Consider the following 22,384-nt stretch of genomic DNA (forward strand, 5'->3'; position numbering starts at 1 on the left):
AAAATAATTTGATGGTTAACCATTAAAATAGTTACGTAAGAATTTCAAGCATGATTAGAAATGTTACAAAAATTTTTGACAATCAGTTTGAGTGTTTTATATAATTATTTTGACGGTCTAACAAAATTATTTTCAAATCTGTATCTAACTAAATTTTTAGATTTTTGCTTCAGCTAAATCGTTCTTTCAATGTAGGAATCGCAAGGAATCTTCTTTACACTGAAAGTCACGTTTATATGTCACGGAGTTGGATTCAGTCGGATTCATGAAAATATCACGAATTTATGTGGTATCTTCCTTCCGCAAGAAATTTACGCATAATTTCTAACGGTGAAACGTCGTGAAATTTCTCGCGGTTTGCAACGAAGATCTATAATGCGATTATAATTTGCAACATCTCGCTTCCTATGCGGTCGTAATATGCCCGACGTTTTTCTCTCACTGATATGCTAACCTTCACTTGATCTACTGTTAAATTTAGAAATCACAAATCTCCGAGTTTGTTTCTTAAACCGTTTGTTTATCACGTGGATTAAAGTTTTATCGTTTATTGTAATCGAATCATTAATTGTGATCACAGACTATACTTAAAAATTGTAATATAAATAACTAGAAAATTAAAGAGAAACAATGTATCATATTATAAAGAAAAATGAATAAATTATACGAACTAAAAACACAGTTATATTAATCGTTTGTAACAAATGACAGAATGGAAAAAAAATATTAAGATAGTTTTATACTAATAAAAAATATTTATAGAAAGGTTTGTTCTTCTCAACTGAATTTCTTGTATAGTTTATATTTTCACTTTTTTGCTCCATGTTGGAAAAAAGAACAGGAAAGATGAACGGTTCAAGAAATTCAGCTAAAAAAACAGGCTTATTGTGTTATGATATATCGTTGTAAGTGTGTGTTCTTATTAACTAAACTTCTTACACATGATTCGTCTTTCTTCTTTTTCTTTCTATATCGAAGACAAAATAGAAAAATAAACAGTGTAAGGAATTCAGTTAAAAATAACAGGTCTTATGATACGGATAGTAATTTCAGAAAAAAAAGTTTGTCTACCAAGCCGAAGGAATTTAATTATTTTATTGTTAGAGTTAATTGTCTTATTGTATGAAGCTTATTATGTATTATAGTTATTTCCTATATTTAAATTTTAGTAATTAAATCACTGCATGGAAAAAAAGGCTATGGTGCTCTCGGCCAAAAGTCGTCCATCAATACATTTTTTGTTACAAGAACTATAATACAATAATGATAACCGTAAGATTGGCTTATCTTTTTAATTATTGCTATTAAGCTATGTCTATCTTACGATTATCACAACCAAATATATTGTTCGACGAATATTATCATTATTTCTGGTTGTGTGATTACAATTGTAGTGATTCTTCCGATATGTATAATATAATATATATCACATTCGTTATTGTGTAATGTATTTTAATAATGATCAAGATTTTCGCTTTTATGACTTCTTAAAATTAGTTACAAATACTTTATTTCAGAATTATCACATAATTGAACTAATATTTTGATTATCTGTTTAGAATAGTACTCGAGAGTATAATTAGATATATCAATCTCTCAAATTTTTTTATTAGTGCATTGATCACATAGGACATAGGTCATTTTACAACAATCAAGATATGTAAAAAAATTTAATATCGTTTTAATTTATGAAAATTATTATAATCTATATCTTAACACACACACACACGCACGCACGCACGCACGCACACACACACACACACACAATTATCTCTAATCATGAAAAAACAAAATTAATTACGCGTGAAAATAACATTTTCATGAAACTGGAAAAATATTGAAATGGTCGACACGTGTATGCATAATTATTGTTCTAAACGCGCGAATTCTGTTCGCAAATAATTAATATTTCTGAGACTTATGAGCTTGTTATGCCAATTATCATATTTAAACCTGTTATGCATATTATCTAAAAAAAAACGCGAAAAATGATGTGATATCTGCTAGAAGTCTTTCATAATTAAGTAACTTGCAATTAGTGACACATTTTGCTCTTTATAAAAAATATGTATAATAATCTCTTTCGCAAAAATGAGATATTGAAATATTATTAATAAAATCGCCTTTATAAGATGAAAAATAAGACGGAAAATTTATAATATAAGCTTCATAATGTAGGATTACAGGATTGCTATTCCACGATAAATAGAGTAATTCCGGTATGTATACCATGCGAGGATTCACGCCGCAGAATTGATCAGAAAAAAATAGCAGGAGTGACGGTAATTTTCACGTAATCACTCTGTTATATGCCTTTATGTTAAATTAGTTTTAGTTTTAAGATTTTAATTTCTTACTGCCAATATTAATAAAACCAATGTCAGTTAAATCGACTTGTCAATGTAGTAAATAGCGCAACCATGTATCATAAATAATAATCTACATTTAAATAATTACTGCACTGAAAAAAAGATTGGCTGCTGCAGCAAATTAGATGGTAAAATATGGCATAGCATTTTACCATCTAATTTGCTGCAGCAGCCAATCTTTTTTTTCAGTGTGTACTAAGAGAGTTACAAAATGCTTAGTTGTTTGGTGATACATAAGTGTAGAGAGATAATAAAGGCTCAAGTACAGCAAAATACAAGTGCTTAGCTCTTGTATTCTTTGTTCAACTAAAGTTTTTTTATTGGTATAACATATTTATCTTAAACAATATTTGATAAATTAAGTTTTTGATAGATGCGGCATATATCGAGGTTGAATTCATATCTCTTACAAATCTTTCCTCTTTATATCTTTTTACTGATTCGATTGCATTCGATAATATATAAAATTAAAGATAATATAAGATTAACTAAAGTGCCAGCAAAACGCATTATCAAATATAATCTAATTAAAGGTTAATAATCGAGCAAATATAAGTTGTTAAATCAAATAAATTATAATAATTACGTATGAAAAACGGTAATAATTATGGGAGGCGAGATAAATTTCGACTTTACTTTATTTCTTCATTGCACACACATTGTAAAAAGAAGATTACATCAAAAATTAAAATTAATATAAGCGAATCACAGAAAACTACAAATCTGTTTTATACGCAACCATAAATTTAAGATGAGTATCGCTGCTCCAATATTCATAATTCATTCATTGAAACTGATTGTTATAATAGTATAACCTGTGTATAATTAAGTTAGTCATCTTTTTCTCATTGTTATTATAAATAGGGTAAAAGCAGCGATTATGGAATAAGCTACTAATATAATAATAGTGGCTTATTTTTTAAACAAAGCATTGCAATCTGGCGGCAATCGTTGAAAGTTGTTGCAACTGCTATCAAACATGTCATAACAAGCAATAAACTCAGTCCGACCAAATTGTTTTGTTACAATTAACATTTATTTATTTTTGTTACGTCAGGAGATCCGGCAGCTTTTTCTAAAAAGTATTCTCACAAACTGAAGGTAAATTTTTTAATGCTTATATTACATAAACGCTTTTAATAATGTTGCATGAACAATATTATGCAGATTAATTGCTATTTCAAACTGTTTATTGCTACGTAAAGACTTTGTTTGTCATATGACGACATGCAGGTAATGTGGAATACATCGAGGGTTGAAAATATAACTTTTTGATTCTTCTTGTGAATAATGTTTATTTTAGATTATAATATTTATTGTAAGTCATAATTTAATTTGATTCAAGATTTAATTTTATTCTTTATTGTCCATGCGTAATAACGTTCAATGATGCTATTATATTTTCTGTGTTATTGTACAATAAAAATGTGAACAGTTTACATAAATAAACAAATTTGGACTTCATTTATTATGTTATTTATTACTATGATCAAAATTTCATCGGTATTCCATATTACATCCCATTTTTAGACCTATTTTCTCACTTTTTACTTTTTTGTTAATATTGACGTTGGACTTAAAGTTTAACTACTTTCATTTATTGGATGTTGTAACTAACATATTCCTCAAGAGTTCTGTGTAAATTTAAAGTCTTCATATGCATTTATATCGGAACAATGTTAATTTAAAAAACGCTATTCCATAATTCCTGCTTTTACCCTACATATATTAATTCGTCCATTTCTCTACTATGAATTAACATAAAATGCATTATGTTAATTGCTCGATAACGTACATTATTTTATCAATGAAGCGTCAACACAAATCTTTTAATCTCATTGAGCGAATCTTCACCCGAGGAAGAATGTAGCTATCGGCCATATATATGTAAATAAACACAATATACAGGGCCGTGCAGATAAATCCGGAATTTTTGTGAGTTGTCGTTCTCGAATTCAATTGGCAGCATTGGAGTAATTCTCCCGCCCAGTTGAGATTAATCAACGAGAAAACACCGCAGCATAAACACACAATGACCCGTTCCTCGATGAGCTGAGAACAAGACCGAAGAGCAGCCATACTCGAGTCGCTCCGCGCCGGAAAGTCGCCGTCAGAGATCATAGCGTGGTTTGGATACAAAAAAACCCAAGTTTACGAAGTTTCTAAGAAATTTCGAGAAGCTGACAATCAAGAGGTGATAACTTCGAAGCGGGCAAATCATGCACACGAAATTTCCTTCGTCTGCGATGGTTCTGGGAGCAGCGAGGGAGACGTCATGCCGCCGCACTTCTTCGAAGAAGGTCTTCGGGTCAATGCTGATGGATACATTCAGATCTTGAAAGCTATTGTGAAACTCTGGATGGTCAAGGTTGCCGCTGGGAGAGATTATGTCTTCCAACAAGACTCAGCACCTGCCCACAAGGCGAAGAAAACTCAAAATTGGCTCACGAGCAACGTGCTCCACCACTGGTCTCCCGATTTGTGGCCCTCATCTAGCCCAGACTGCAATCTCCTTGACTATTACGTATGAAACGTGATTGAGGCAAAGGTAAATGCAACGAAAAATTTCACAATACGAAGGCTGCTCTAAAAGCCTCCATTAAGAAGGTGATGACCAATATGGACAAGGAGGAGTTGGAGCGCGCGTGCAGTTCATTCAGGTCCAGGCTACGGTTGCCAGGTCTCCAGATTTCAACTGGAGACTTCAGTTTTCAGGACCAATCTCCAGTTTTCCAGCAGACGGGAAAAATCTCCAGTTTTTCGCTCGCGTGGGGTATTTATTAATTACATATTTAAATTACGTGGAAAGTAATAAGAAAGTCTGCGATTATGTTCGCAGTTTGTTATTTTACGAATAATAAAAAAGTTTGTAATTGTGTTCGTACTGTATGTATAAATCTTGTAATAATAATAAGGTCTCTGTGATCGTTTTGACACTTTATGTTGGTCAAATATTAATAACAAAAAGAAAGTCTATAACAGTGGTCGCAAAACACGAATTAAACCCTGCGCCTTTTTCTTTTTTTTTTTTTTTTAATGAATCAATCGGCCGGTCTCCAGTCGAAATATGAAATCTCCAGCGCATGGACCTTCGGGCCCCAGTCGTACAGTGCTCGCAACCGTGGTCCAGCCTTGAGCGAGTCGTGGCCGCTGATGGAGGATACATTGAATAATTTAATTAATCACATTATTTGCTTCACATATACTAAGTTTTGTACAATTAAATTTATTTTGTCCTTGTATTTTCATGATTTTTCTTATGGGTCAACATTTTCCGGATTTACCTACACAGCCCTGTAAATTGCATTAACATCACTCATTCTTTACAAAGAGAAAAAGAATACTTTAAACGCAAGTTTTTTTCTTTTTCATAATCTTAACACGTGTTTCCATCAAATGACGCTCATGTCTCAGACTTTGGCAGTCGCCGTTATTAAAAACAAGTTACGCTCCCGTATTTATAGACGCATAGATTTATGCGACTATTGCAAAAAAATAAACGAAGGAGAATCAATGTGTAATTATATCGCTTGTTTATGCGCTAGCTTACCTTTAACATTCTTTTTTTTTTACCGAATAGAATGACGGAAGAATAATTTTGTTTGCAGTATCTTATCTCGGCAAACAAAAATACGCCAGCTATAATTCAATTCATAAAATATAATACATTTCGCTTGATAAGAAATATGTTATATACATATATTATAATTATAAGTTATACATTGCGTGAATGATTTATAGATATCTGTTTTGCATTTATTATTATATATGGAGTGTGCACAAATGAACCGGATCGATTATATTATTAGACCTGTTTTTTATCGCTGCACTGGATTGCATTAAAACTTTTTATCTCGCCTTCATTTCAAACTCTAAATATGTTTTTAAAAATTATTTTAAATACATTACCGTTAGAAAGAACAGATCTATTTACATATAGTACAGTGGTGAAAGAACGTTGCTGAGACGTTACTACGAGTGCTTTCCAGCAAGAGATTTATGCCTGTATTCATAGTAAGGCCTTATATTTAAGGCTTCCTTAAAGTTATCTTCAGATACTCTACGAATTATTTCATTGGCTACTGAGCATCTAAAGATAAATTTAAGGAAGCCTTAAGTATAAGGTCTGACTATGAATACGGGCAATAGTGTCTCAGTGAATCATAGTATCTTTATTGTTTGCAAAGTATAAAAGGATCACTGTGTTACGCTGTGTCTCCTGCTGGAAAACACTATATGTTGACTGTTGAAATGTGAATATTTTTTTCAACATTGAATCTGTATTGATTTTCTTACATTGATTGTTAATGTTGCTGCAAAGTTAAATTAGAACGTTGAAAGGACATTCTGAGACGTTACAATGTTGAATGTTGAAGCGATGTTTTTTCAACACTGGATCTACATTTCGTGATGTTAATGCAACCTTCGCATTTCTGAGATATTGATTCAACATTAGTGTGCTGTATATGAGATTGCTTCCTTCCATTACGTCACGATGCATACCACATTCGTATGTACGTGATCGGACAAAACCTCCGGTTGTAACAATTATTATTTTAAATCGTTTGTATTTCGTATGAAGAGTTTTGAAGTGCAAATAAAAAGGTTTGTGAATACAAACGATTTAAAATAATAATTGTTACAACCGGAGGTTTTGTCCGATCACGTACAACGAATACATATCATAGCATGTGCCGCGTGTGGAAATAGCTGAAAAATTATGTCAAATACATACCCGGTAAAAAATTTTTCATGCTTAAATATGTATAAATATATCTAAACATATACAAACACGTAGAAATATTCATAAACATGCATAATTATATATGAAATATGTCCATACAAATTCATACATCCCTTTTTTTTTGTAAAATTACTTTTTAATGTAATAGAAATAGTAATTCTCTTCTTTGTGATTCTGCAATGGCTAACGATTGAAGCGTGACTCATGTTTTCGCACTGCGTGTCAGACGTACTGAAATGATACATGAGCTGCGGTTGCTCCTTTATTCTCAAAGGACACGACGAGAGAATGATAAATGAATGCTAATGTGATGTCAGCTAAAACTGAAGAAGAATAACTGCGTTTTGTAAAAATCACGCGTAAGGGCATAAGCACAAAAATGGTTGTAAGGGTGCCATCACATATAGCCCGTAATCCGTAATCCGCACTGGATGTCTGCAAAAGTTACTAGGTATTGCGTCCGTAACGTTACGTGTGTTTTACCTCCTTGTGCCCCATGGAGCCGTAATCCCATGAAATTTCCGTAAAAATTACTAGTTATTACTATTAATAGTAATGCTTTTTCTAATTTTATCTATTTGACTAAATTTGACGATTTAATTAAAACTTTTGTTATAATCAAAATATATTCTGTAATTTTCTTATAAAATAAAATAAAAATGAACAGTATAATTTCTTAAATAAAAAATATTACATTTACACGTCCACATTTTGCGGCTCCATGGGACACAAGGAGCATCTAAGCACGCAACGCAATTGCACTCCGACGTCAAACAAAAATAAACGTGCCATAATCTACCTTTAATTTATAAATAGTGATTAATTTTGTTTGACAACAATTTTGAAATTAGAAGTGCATAATGAATCTTTGATATATGTTATTAGTGCAAATACAACAAATGGTCTGTTTTCTGACGTGCACTAGACTGCACTAGAACTCTCTTTTTACGTAGTTGCGGATTACGTGAGAAATATCTGCCGTACATACGCAATCCCTAGATGCTTTCGCGGACATCCGGTGCGGATTACGGATTGTGGACTGTATGTGACGGCACCCTAACTGAGTCGTGAAATGTGAGTCGTAGTCGTAGTCATAGGTCAATGCACAATGTTTTGTCCATTTACAACTACTACTTACGTTCCACGACTCAGTTACGGTCATCTTTGTGCTTAGGCCCTAATTTGTACCTATAATTCATGATCAGCTGATCATAATATAGCTACGTTTGTTGTTCCTGTAGCTCCTCGTGGAGAAGCATGAAGTTTTCCGCATTGAGCAAATTCATGTGAAATGTACAAAAACAGTGATAATAAGCGTTTAGCGGTATATGGTTATTTCAACTATTTAATAGAACGGTCTGGCAAATAAAATGTCACAAGTGAAACGATTACTTATATGCCGATAGTAAAAGAGTAGATATTTATTTAAAGTAACTCGAGCAATCGTCCTACAAGCATTTTTATATGTAGCCGTATATTTCATTTTTATATATCTACACTGAAAAAAAGATTGGCTGCTGCAGCAAATTAGATGGTAAAATATGGCATAGCATTTTTAATTGGCTGCAACAGCCAATTTTTGGTTGTGTTAGCCTATCTGCAATGTCAGTATAGGATTTTGATAGACTAACACAACCAAAAATTGACTGCTGCAACCAATTAAAAATGCTATGCCATATTTTACCATCTAATTTGCTGCAGCAGCCAATCTTTTTTTTCAGTGTATTGATTACAAATTATCGCACTACAAGATGGTTAATATATCTTCCTCATTTTTCTTGTAATTCAATTATTTTATACAAATGCAAGTATATAGTATATACATTTGTATTTACATAAAAGAAAGATGATACGAAGATGACATTTGAGAAATGTATGCTAATATCGTGTCATGTTTTTACTGCGTATTTCTTATCAGTCATTCCAATAATATCAATAACAACCTTTACAGCACAAAAGTTGCAGCAACACTGCAGCAACATTGCAGCAATATTGCATATTTCAGCAATATTGCAGAGATTTTACAACGATATTGCTGCAAATTCTGTGCTGTATTGGAAGTAAGACCGTGAACTCATTAAATGCACAATATAATCTGCCTGCACTTATTATAAAACAACTCCTACAAATAATATTAAATATTCACATTAAAATATGTATACTTATTGAATATTTCCTGATGTGATCAATTATTTCTTACATTACAAATACATTTCAAATCTCAGTTAGCACAAGTAAATTATTCAGAGTCCATTAGTTCTTGTTTGACAAAGAATTTCGACACGCTTAACAATAATTAGCAGACAAAAATTATATCTTTACAACCGAGCGATATGAATAATCGCTAACCAGTTCAGGGAAATGTCAATTTTTCTCGCTTACCTCATATTATATCTTCTGTATTCTCTAAAGTATTAACGATGACGCGTAGTTTCATCTCCTATAAATCGCCTACAATCTTACTAATGGCTCTTACTAATGACTCTACTGACAATTAACTTTATAGTTGATAGTACTATTAAGATAGTTTCATTGTTTTTAAAGTAATCATACTCGTTCTTTATCCGGCAACACGACATATCCATTATATCATACCAAGTGTCTCCGATACTTTAATCGTAAAAATGTTACTGTCATTCAGGTGTAAAATGCCACTTGACTTTCTGTTAAATTTACAGAATCAAAGGCGATTTTAAGGGGACTCAACGGGCAATTCAAGTCGGGCGAGCTGACAGCGATTCTAGGTCCTTCCGGTGCTGGGAAATCGACACTACTCAACATTCTCGCTGGATACAGGTTATTATTTAAATAATCGTAAATTGTAATGATCATTTAAACGTTGAATTAAATTGACTAGTCTTATTATCTTTCTTGCATTGTTAGTTGAAGGTCGATTAAATCCGGAAAACAATCAGATATATATAGGTTCCAACTCTGCATAATATTTTAATTAACTATAATATTCTGTAGTTATATAAATCTTTTGAAAAATTCCAGCGTAAGTGAAAAAACAATGTGAATACGTAACTTATAACTATCAGTCTTTAATTCTGCGCAATGCTTTAATGAACTATTCCATGGTTGCATAAAATGTTTTGTAGGAAATACCAGCATAAATGAAAAAAAAAAAAACAGTTACAATACATAATTCATGATTGTGCTTCTCGGCGATCATTTAACGAGCATGATTTTGTAAAAATATTACGTGATAATATTATTTTCACTCCGAAATTCTCTATATCTGTTTTAACATTCTTGATCAGGATTAGATATTTATAGATGTTTATTAGTATATACATGCAAGGTTCTGTTTGTGTTAAACACTACGTTAATCGCATAAAACTTTGCAGCAAGCTTCAACAGTCGTTGACCTCGAAATCGACCTACAGGTCGAAATAATTAATGATATTAAAATTAACGCAGTACATTACACTAAACTACGTCCTATAAAAACAGCAAATAATGAAAAACTTTTCGACATGCAATTTTTCCTTTTTCTTTTCTATATATAGAAAGTGAAATAAAACTTCTGCGTTACAGATGTAGGGGCATAGGTGGCTCGATAAATATTAATGGACAATTGCGAGACATACGCGAATTCAAAAAGATGTCATGTTACATCATGCAAAACGATCTCATGCAACCGAATCTCACGGTTTTCGAGGCGATGTCCTTTGCCGCCGACTTAAAGCTTGGTAGAAGAAAATCGAAATCCCAAAAATGCGCTGCTGTAAGTAGACATCTCAGTCTTTTATTATAATAGTAACATCTTAACAGCGTATATCGGAAAATGACGTAAGATCGAAAAGCTTGAAATCACAAAGGATTAAAAAAATTAATGCAATGTGTGAAATTACATACTATTGTAAAGTATAATAGTAAGCGATAAAAAGTTTTCCGGTGTGAGATAAAAACATGCAATTTTTCCTTTTCCTGTAAGCAATTAAATGATTTGAAATTTGAAGACTAGAAATATACATAACTATACTAAACGACGTTCGAAAAATCGATTAATTTTTCAGAAACAAGCTCTCTAACCCGTTAAACAATATAAAGTCGCACAAACTATTTTGTAACGTTACAAAGTAGCCGTGCGACATTTTCTATTTCGTCACGTGGGTGTTGCAGCGACGTTCCAAGAACCAGAAATGTCCGGAGTCAATAATGTTACCTTTGCGACGTCGCACTATAAACATTTTCTAGACGTTTGCGTAAAGGTACTTTTCGGACGTCGCGTTTATAACGTTTTTGGTAATAGCGGCATCGATTATATAATGTCGGGAAAACGTTACAAATATCATCGAACAAGGAAACGTTTATAAAACATTTAAGGAAGTTTTGATTTGGTCACGGTTTTCCCACAACGTTGCACTTGTAACGTTATTGTGACGGTTGAAAGCCGATTTTATAAAACCGTTGTATGGCTGATGATTAACGAAGATTTGAAGATAATCGATCAATTAAGCAACCTGAAAGAAATTTTTCCTTTCCGGAAGTTTAATTGCAGTTATCTTCAATCCACGTTAATGCGAGTTTGTCACAAACCGGTCCTATATATAAATAAACTACGCGCAATACGAGGAGTGAAAAAAAAATTGATTGCTTTATTGTAATTATTTTACAAAATGTATATTTTACATAATGTACCTTTTGATCGACAAATTTTTTTTTTTCGCTACTCGCACTTTGCTACTTGGAAACAAATATTTTATAGAAAGATCTTTAGACATTTATTTTCATACAAAAAGATAGACTTTATAACAGTGTGTTTATATACTCTATATAGGTTAGAAAATATTATATTATGAAAAATAGATATATTCATTATACAAACATATATCTATGTATTTAAATTCCTCAAATGAGATGTTGCTTCTTGGCCATTTAACACGCCCTGCAAGTAAAAAGAGGATTATTCATTATTTAGATAGATAATAGCATGTTGAAGTTATATATGAAATTATCCTTCCTCTAATCGTATACAAATCTAATTCGAAATAATTTAAAAATCAATTTTACTTCACTTACACGGATTATTACTCCATGCATTCTGGTTGGCCTGGATGCCGCGAGATGAAAATTTTTCATCGCGAGGGGAAAATGTTTTTTCCCCTAAGCTTGACATCCCTTCAATTCCTCGAATTGTTTTCCAGTCTTCCAACAATTTTTAGGCGGCTTGTAGTTTTGCCTAAGACCAACGAAAACCCACCAAAACGGTTAGTTTAATTTATATTATTTATATAAATTATATGCCATTTGCCATATAATTTAAATTAATTATATATGGCAAATGGCAAATATTAATTGAAATAGTAGTTCATCATTCTAAATAAGAATCTATTTATATGAAATTTATCGATACCTGCTCTCTATCATGCCGTGTTTTTGCATATTTCAGTCAAGACGAGGTGAAATTTTACATTGCTTTGTCCGTCAACATCGGAAAATGTTTTCGAGTAGCATCTGCATCAAATAAAAAAATTCGATAATTAAAAATTAAGTTGATGTATACATCCTTTTGGAATATGTCGGAGTAGGAAGCCTCACTTTTAATGATATCAATTAGCAATAATGAGTTTATTGCGAAATTTCTTTTCTGGCCTTTCCAGGAAAACTTCATTGCCAACTTGTTGGTTATTATTTTTTGTAGACTGTGCTTTATTTGCTCTTAAGGTAAGTCTCCTCCCAAATAATAAAACGTTTCCTAAAACACATAATTTTTACTGTTATAACTTAGGTAACATTTTTACATATATTAATTTAACATATTCATATTCACATATAAGAGAAAAAGTTTAGCATTTTCATTAATACACAGTGATGTTCGTTGGAATATTTAATCACGTTCAGAATATTTTATTTTGTACATCCCACAACTGCATTTCCACCACGCGTCGTGTAATTTTTCGAAGTCGTTTTTATAGATTATGTATGTGCGTATACCATGTGTAAGAATTAGAACTTATTACTTACATCTCGTGTTTGTTGGGAGGTCGTCATTTGACCATTGCCGTTCTGAGTCATAACCAGTTTTTTTTTATATCACCAATAATTAATGCACCATTTATTTGCGGAAAACAGCGGCTGGATCTACGCTTCATTAAGGTAAATGTCCCAATAGTCGGACGTTTAAAAGCGTTAGGTTCTCATAAATAATACAATTTATAATATCAAAAAGACTTTTAATATAAATATTTGTATTTATTTGAAAAATTCAAGATTCCCTTAAGCAAGAAAAAATTATTTGAACCCACTTATAACAATTATTAATTAAAATATTTAAATAAATAATAGAATGCGTCAATGTGTAATAGATGTTTAATGACAAAAGACAACTAATTCAAATTGATCTTTAAGGTAAAAAAAGCATTTGAAATTAATATTAATATAAATAAATAAAGTTTCGTGTAACTGTCCGGACATAGGTACTGTCCGATCCCAATGACTGGACATGTATCTATGTCCATTTACATAACACTTTACTTATTTAAGTTAATATTAGTCTTAAATACGCTTTTTAAAACGTAATATTATAATTTAATTGTAATTTTTAAATGCAATTAAATTATAATACTGTAATAAAAAAAGCATTTGAGATTAATAATAATAAATTTTGTGTAAGTATCCGGACATTAGGACGTTTACCTTAGGCCAAGATAAAAACAAAGGAACCACTAGCTTGTGTTCCTTACGCGCATACACGAACGTCACGTTTGGAACGTTAATCCGACGTATTTGAATATACGTTCACAGTTCAAGAGAAATGATTTGAAATACATCTAAGTGAGAATATTTTAGAAACCGCACGAGTGTGGCAGTAGCATCAACATCACTAACAAACGTTCTACACAAAAAGTTGTTTGAACGTTACGGAAGGTTTCATTTGCGACATACGTCGCGAATCACTGATTTTAAGGCTAAAAAGAAACGTCTCGTCGACTAATATAAATTAACCGTTAAATAGCAATGTTTATTCAACGACCTAAAACATACACATAAAAAACGTTTCAAATTTGCTAAAGAGTAGAAAAAAAGCAACGTTCCAAAATGGTTTCATGTTTAGCAGGAAATTTCTTTAAAGATCTATCGATTAAATGTTCATCAATAATTCCAGTTATATATTATTGAGTTGTATAAAATTAAATACCATTAGCTGTTTTTTTATGCAAATCAAATCATACAATAACCATATCTCCCTCTTTTTTCTGTTATGAAAATTTTTATTTTCACATGATGTCGCTCATGATCTAGTTTCAATAATTCGTTTACATTCGTTTAACAAACTTATTTTAAATGTCTAGTGAGAATTTTTCTTATTAGAGAAAAATGCGTCAGCGTAATATTTTATTAAATGTAACTATATTATTAAACGTTTTCTAACTTGTAAACAATTTAAATATAATTGCGATTAAAAAAGGGAGGCAAAAATTTTTTCACAAATTATATGTGGATGAATAATCACGATATTTGTATTTATAAATGTTTAAAATCTTTTTTTGCATCTATGAGTAAAACTGCGTTGGACAATTCAATATTTTAAATTTTTTATGCGAGATCGAATGGCCATCAAATATAGTTCATCTTTATTGTCACGGGTATTACACGTAAAACAAATATCAAAGACACACTTCGTAGAATCCTAACAATTGATTTCAGATAGATGAGATCTTAAGCACACTTAGGTTAACCGGAACGCGAGATACACTCACAGATAGACTCTCCGGCGGTGAAAGAAAGAGGCTAACAATTGCACTCGAGCTCGTAAATAATCCACCTGTTATTTTCCTCGATGAACCAACCACGTAAGTATCGCTGATTAAGATCGATTATCTTAATCTTTTAATTAAATATACTTTAGTTCAATTATTTTTCATAAAAGGAATCGTTGTACGTATAATACATCAGGATGTAACTAAAATAAGGTAACAAATTTCGGGGTTGAGTTTTCCACACAAAGACATGAAGTTTATATGAATATACTATATATGTCCGCAAATCCATTGTTACTGAGATAGAGCTCAAAATGTTTAAGTATTATACAGAGTATTTCAGACTTAACGCACCACCTACTAATGGCAGATTCTTAAAGTTAGTTTGAGACTAAAATTCTAATACCAAAATGTTGAGGCTATAATAGTTTTTGAATTATAATCATTTAAAGCTAGCAAATTATTGGAAAATATAAGTATTACAGAAAAGTGTTTCAGACAAAAAAGTTGTAGGGTTCAAAAAGATCTATTTACTGATCACATCCAGTACACATAACATCGAGTATTTATCTCGTATCTATCATCATAATGTAATAAACAGAAAAAATTTTGAGCTACCGTTTAAATAATAATTACATTTATAAATAAACTATAAAATGTGTAAAGTCATCATATCACATTTCAGTTTTTTCAAAAAGGCAAATCTGTAAGAATCTGAGATACAAAAGAAAATTGATAGTTTATTCTAAATTTATCGTTCATTCTAAATTCGTTATATTGTTCATTTCTAAAATCGTTATATTGTTCACTGAACTATGTCATTATTCACTTTTATATTATTAGCCACATAATTATTAAAAGAAATTAAAGCTTAATAATATTAAAGCGTTCTGTCGTATTGGACTGTCGTATTTTACTCAATGTATTCTAAAAAAAACAGATAAAAAGCTAATCTTGAGAGATCAATAATTTATCATGAACTAAGAATAGAAAAGTGTAATGCATCAGCGTTTTGTTTATCATATACATGTCTCGAATACAGTACTTTTCTCTCTGACATAAGATTAAAAAAAAACTTGTGCGTCAATACAAAATTAATAGAAGCCGAAAGGCTATATTTATAAAAATCACAAATATCATTATTATAATAAAATATAATAGTAATAAGGCTCAATAAAATCAAAAAACAAAAAGAAATAGGGCTACAAGCCAAAGGTTTATCGTTATAATTTAAAACTTAGTAAATAAACATATCATTAAAATATAAAACTTTAATGTACCGGCTATAAACAATAAGACAAAAATAAACAAACGTTTCGATCTCTATTGGGTCATTAGCAATGTTAAATTAGATTATTACAATAATATGTAAAATTAAAAATTATACTTCGCTCTCTCTCTCTCTCTCTCTCTCTCTCTCTCAGTATTAACGCTGTCATAATTTCAGCTACATTTGCAGTAAATATTGTAGAATGTGGTATCAGTAACATTATATTCTTCTGGTTATGTATATAATAGAACGCATAATTATTGTTTCTTAAAGTGTGGATCTAAATATAAAATGTTTCAAGAGTAGATAGTCTATTATTAGACAATCGCATTGTCTAATAATAGACTATCTATTCTTATAGTCGGCACATTAAAGTTTTATATTTTAATGATATGTTTATTTACTCTCTCTAAGTTTTAAGTTATTACAATAATTTTTTTTAAATAAAATCAATTCTCTTCCTCGTAGTTACAACATGCTAGATGATGAAACAAAATGCATAAATAAATGGACACGTACGTAAAAGAAAAATATTTAAGAACAAACATTTGCTCACAGTAAACGTTTTAATGCGCATTTTTTCTGAACTTTATTGATCGCAGATGTTAATTGTGCGCTTTTAGCGACGCTTTTATGAATCTCGCGCGGAAGTACCGTTAGCCTTCACTTACGAGGCTATCATCGCAAAAGTGCCGTAAAAGGAGATCTTTTTTTCCAGCGGACTGGACGAGCTCTCCTCTTCCCAGTGTATCGATGTTCTCCAGAATCTGGCACATTTCGGGCGGACCGTCATATGCTCGGTGCACACGCCCAGCGCGAGCACATTTCGGAAATTCGATCACGTCTACGTTGTCGCCAATGGACAATGCACTTATAGGGGTGCCACGAGCGACTTGGTGCCATTCTTGCAAAGCATAGGCCTAGAATGCCCGAAACATTACAACCCAGCGGACTTCAGTGAGTCATACATATACATAAGCTCATATACGGAAATCTAATACCATCTGTGTAATCATGTTTATCATTTCGCGATGCAACGCGTGCGAAATAGCGGTAGACACATGAAGGATAGCTACAAGTGTAGCCATCGGCAATTTTAAATTACTACTAAGATATTACTATTCATAATGCACATATTTTATTTGCATCTGCGTCACTCATTAAGTAATGTAGGCTAAAAAATGTATGTTACGTTATAAGTGTTCCGAGATCTCTTTTCATAAATAATGCTATAAATAATTTAATTAGTAAAAGTGAAGAATTGATTAATAAAAAATTTATATAAGTAATTTAATTTCAATCAAAACCGATTTAACTTCACACATTAAAAAAAAGAGCTGTTTCGTATTTGTAACAATTGTAATTATAATTAGATATTATTATAATTATAGTCATTTTCGGTTGTCAATTATATATATTGATTGAACTATACATATAGTTATTTATTACTAATATTATAGTAATAATAATCATAATTATAATATGTCATTATAATTATAAATACCAAACAGTTTTTCTCTCAGTGTAGATTGTCAGTGTAGATTGTGTAGAATGATTTTAAAATATCTTTTATAAATAATGCTAAGAATTATAAGAATTAAGAATTGATATATAATTTAATTTTTAAGACTTTCGAATTCAATTAAAAATAATTACATTAACAAAATTATATTAACATCGAATATTCGTTTCGGCAATAAAGATTAACGTTAATAATATATCATTTTACTTTTAAGAATTAAGCATTAATTAATTATTTATACATAATTCGATTTCGATAAAAAAATGATTACATTAACAAAATTATATAAATTAACATCGAATATTCGTTTCAGTAATAGAGATCTCGACGGGTGACTACGGTTTTGATTTGGTCGAACAGATAGTCACATGCGTTGACACGAAGCTACCGCTACTTCCAATTTTTCGATCAAAGAGCGAGTTTGAGCTTGATAAAAAGAACCCGAAAATCTCGTGGATTGATCAATTCAATACGCTAGTGAAGAGAATGATGATGCAGATTTATCGAAACAGAGTAAGTTCAACGTATTTTGCATTCTTAGATAGTCAAGTTTGTCGAAATTAAATTTTACAAAGCGTCTGCTGTAAATTTTGTCGATAAGAATATCAACAGAAATTGACAAGTATCCACTGATAAATTTCCGAAACCGAGCAAAATCTATTATTTCATAACCATTTAAATGATCTATATTTAGATGGCTATTTCGTAATTTATATATTAAAATGACATTCTGCTCGGCGGTCTATACTGTGAGATTATATCGAATATTGGCAGAATAAATTTAATATGAATGTATTTGATGCCAATTTCTGTACAATATTTTGCTCAAATCTGCTAGTAAATTACCTAAGCCAAGAGAAAGTCAAAAGGATGATTTTTTATTACAAAATTGGACTGTTTATTGACGTTAAAAATCAAAATAAAATCATTTTAATTTTTTGTTTTGATAGTTTTGACTAGTATATTGCCATATAGTATAACACTGTCATTTTGCTTACTGGAATCGGTAGTTAAATGATTTGTATCACCTCAAACATAAGAAATTATACTCAACGAAAATATGTAGACATTCCCTAAGACAGCTAACAAAACTTTAGATATTTGACTAGATCTCTTCCAAAACGGATTGCATACAAAAATGAAATTCCTCTGTATGTTTACAGAATTACATGTACATGAAGATATCGCTACACATCTTTCTGGGGATATTGATCGGCGCAATGTATTTTAATATGGGCAACGATGGCTCCAAGGCCCTCTTCAATTTCGGCTTTTGCTTCGCGTGCCTGATATTTTTTCTATACATGCCCATGCTACCGGTGCTGTTGCAATGTAAGGAAAAATTCTTTTCATCGCGTAGAAAAATAGAATTAGTGAACAAAAAAATAAGAAAGCAGTTTGCTGACTAATTAAAATCTTATCTATCGATATATTTATTTAAGGAAACGCATTCGTCGTACAATCAAAGCATAAAGACTATGGCAAACACAAAAGGATGTAAAGCAAAATTTAAACAATAAATGAAAGAGCCAATCATAGTAGAGATGTAATATAAGCAGTTGATTTGTTTACTGCTTACATCTTACTATTTAAATTTTGTTGTGTGCCATATTGTCTTAATATTTATATTATCATAAATATAATATAAAGACTATGACATACAAAAAAATTTAAATAGTAATATTTATTAATCGCTATAATTATAAAAATCAAAAGTCTTCCAAAAGATGCTATTATTTCTTTACAGAAGAGACAGAAATGATCAAAATGCCATTTTTTATTTTAAAAAAGTATTTTTTTAAAATCAACTTAAAATCGTATTTTATCGTGTTATTTATTATTTTTTCATTGCAGTTCCTTTCGAAATTCGGATAATGAAACGGGAACACTTCAATAGATGGTACGACCTTAGTGCGTATTATTGGGCCTTAACAGTAGTCAATATACCTTTTCAGGTTGGTTTTCTGTAAAATTGTATTCGTTTTTTTACATAGTATTTTTATATAATATTTCATACAGTGACCTAAAAAGATTCGTTTCTTTGGCACTATCCGAATCAAGTCTTATGCCCATATTCATAGTCAGACCTTATACTTAAGGCTTCCTTAAATTTATCTTTAGATGCTCAGTAGCCAATGAAATAATTCGTAGAGCATCTGAAGATAAATTTAAGGAAGCCTTAAATATAAGGCTTGATAATGAATACGGGGCTTAGTCTCCTCGAGAAAAATCACCCCTATATAGATTCTAATTTCCTTGCTTTTATAGTTGCAATTTTTATGGGAGGGGTTTAAACTTTTCATTATTATAAATTAAAATATTAAATCTTCGGCTTAATCCAATCTGTGTTCATCCATCCAAACGTTTTAAAAATCATTTTTATTTCTTTCCCAGATGACTTTCGCAGTTTTATATCTCTTAATGGTCTACTTCATCACGGGACAACCTCTGGAGTTGCACAGAAGCTTCATGTTCTTTAGCACTTGCTTCATATGTGCCTTCATCGCAGAAAGTATAGGATACAACATCGCTAGTGTGTTTAATGCCGTGGTACGTTCGAAATTGCATCGCGAAAGAAAAGGGAAAGCTCTTAAAAATCAATGAATAATCTGTGTCTTATCTTTTCAGAATAGTATATTCGTCGGACCTGCGTTAACTTGTCCGTTATTGTTAGTCGCGGTGCAAGATTTCGGCGATCCGAGGCCTCTACCTCTCTACCGGACGATTCCCATGTATATGAGCTACATGCGGTACGGACTAGAAGGTCTCATAACAGCCATGTACGGTCACGGTAGACAGAGACTATATTGCCCGCCAGAGGAAATTTACTGTCATTTTAGCTCACCTAAGGAAATCTTGCGAATTATAGGTAGGACTCTATTTTTCTTGAAACTCGAAAGTTGCTTAATCGCTCTAATAATTATTATGCACATCGCGCGCACGATTTTCTGCAAGGAATGGAAGAGTTACTATTCCGTTATTTCTTATAATAACAATTTGATAATGATGTTGCAACTTTTTATGACTATAATGATAACTAACTAAACGCTGAGATTGCGCTAAGATTGGGAAAGTCACTTTAAAAAGTAACTTGCATCATTACGTATTTATTTACTGAAAAAGGTAATTTATAACGAGAAACGAGTAACGTTACAAGTAACGATTAAAAAGTAAAAAGTTACAAATGCCGAATTAATTTTTTCAATAACGAATGACTTTTCCGACTCGTTACAAGTAACGATCGAATGACTTTTCAACCCTGATGTTATCGTTACACTCATAAAAAAAATTCGTCGTTTCCAAATTATTATTATAGCAATAAGAAAAGTAACAGCGTTACTTTTTTTATTGCTATAATAATTAGTTAGTAATTAAGTAATTAGTTAGTTCCATTCCCTGGTTTTCTGAAAGCTTTGTATCTCGATAATAATCTATAAATGTCTGAAATGTTTAGCAAATTCTGCGTTTCAGGACAAGAAACATCTGCGAATTTCTGGTTGGATCTAGCCGCTCTCTTCGCCATTTTATTTATTTCTAGAGGAATCTTATATTATTTGCTGAGGCAAAGGGTGCAACCAAATAAAACTTTCCAGATGCTTCAAATAATCGGAAAACTCATCAGTCATAATTTCATATGATCATTAGTTACGTGTTTTATTTTCGTTTGTATCGTGACGTCTCGACATTATACCATACGTGTTGCTCGATGCTCTTTAAGCAAATAAAATGTAGAGGAAGGTCACCGATACCACTCTGTTTTTAGACAATATTTCTTAAATAAAAGGTAAAAATACAACTTCAAAAACATAAATACAAACTAAAAAGTGTTTTCTATCAGATAATATAAGCAGTTTTTATAATACTGTTTGCAATTTTGCAATAGTTAAGTTTTTCGTAAGTTATGTAAAAATGAGCGTCTGACAAAATGAGCTCCAAAACTGACATAATAGGCAATAATGCCAACATTCCTATTCTATAAATAAAGATATATCCTATTCTGTAAAGAAAACTAATTTATGACACTATAAACATTTAAAATGACATAATATTATCAATAATACAGTCACTATTATTTTAATTACACAATTTGCAAAAGAACACTGTAATATAATTTTCTTTTTGGATTCATAGACTTTGTTTTTAGCTGATTTGGTATAGAAATAAGCCACAAATATATGAATTATGAGTTTGCACTTTTTTAATTAGCTAAACAGATCACGTTTTTATTAGTATTAATAAGGTGCAAAAGTTAGTTTCTAAGAAATAAGGGGATGTTGCTTTAGGAGATCTATGCCAGTATCGGTGACTTTCCTCTATTCTAAAAATGGATGTGATATGTATTTTGAAATTGTATGACGATAGCACCAAATTGTCGATACAACGATATGCCGAAAGTGATATTAATTATAAAAAAGAAAAATAGAATAATTTGTAAAAATAAAATAGATAAATCATTGTATAATTTTTGCTAAATAAAAAATTAATTGAATCCTCTTATTTCTGTTACTATATTGCCAAAACTAGAATATTGCATTTCGCTTCAAAGGATAACTTTAAGATATTTCTATTAAAAAAATATATATTAAAATATTAAATCTAATTTTGTATAAAACACATAGGTAGTATTGTAATACCGATTATCTAAACAATACCGATTATCTAAAGTATAACAAATGATTTCGCTGTAAAACGATTATGAAATATCATGAAAGGAGATGGCAATGTCACCCAACGCCGTTATGTCTTTATATTGCCAATACGCCTATTTAA

General features: G+C 31.1%; 1 protein-coding gene across 2 annotated transcripts in view; it reads left to right on the top strand.

Annotated features, from left to right (window-relative positions):
- Nucleotides 1–21,376, top strand: part of LOC108727426 (ATP-binding cassette sub-family G member 1) — a 32,391-nt gene extending 11,015 nt beyond the window's left edge. For both annotated transcript variants that reach the window (XM_018455550.1, XM_018455549.1), the window contains exons 3-12: nucleotides 9,792–9,909; nucleotides 10,654–10,843; nucleotides 14,770–14,915; nucleotides 16,811–17,049; nucleotides 17,928–18,127; nucleotides 18,778–18,946; nucleotides 19,469–19,569; nucleotides 20,009–20,164; nucleotides 20,243–20,483; nucleotides 21,086–21,376. In XM_018455550.1, the coding sequence (XP_018311052.1) occupies nucleotides 9,792–9,909; nucleotides 10,654–10,843; nucleotides 14,770–14,915; nucleotides 16,811–17,049; nucleotides 17,928–18,127; nucleotides 18,778–18,946; nucleotides 19,469–19,569; nucleotides 20,009–20,164; nucleotides 20,243–20,483; nucleotides 21,086–21,252 (1,727 nt within the window). In that variant the 3' untranslated portion in view covers nucleotides 21,253–21,376. The remainder of the gene's footprint in view (nucleotides 1–9,791; nucleotides 9,910–10,653; nucleotides 10,844–14,769; nucleotides 14,916–16,810; nucleotides 17,050–17,927; nucleotides 18,128–18,777; nucleotides 18,947–19,468; nucleotides 19,570–20,008; nucleotides 20,165–20,242; nucleotides 20,484–21,085) is intronic.
- The last annotated feature ends 1,008 nt before the right edge of the window (nucleotides 21,377–22,384 follow it).

Source organism: Mycetomoellerius zeteki, unplaced genomic scaffold, assembly GCF_001594055.1.
Source record: "Mycetomoellerius zeteki isolate Tzet28-1 unplaced genomic scaffold, Tzet1.0 scaffold49, whole genome shotgun sequence".
NCBI classification, from domain to species: Eukaryota; Metazoa; Arthropoda; class Insecta; order Hymenoptera; family Formicidae; genus Mycetomoellerius; species Mycetomoellerius zeteki.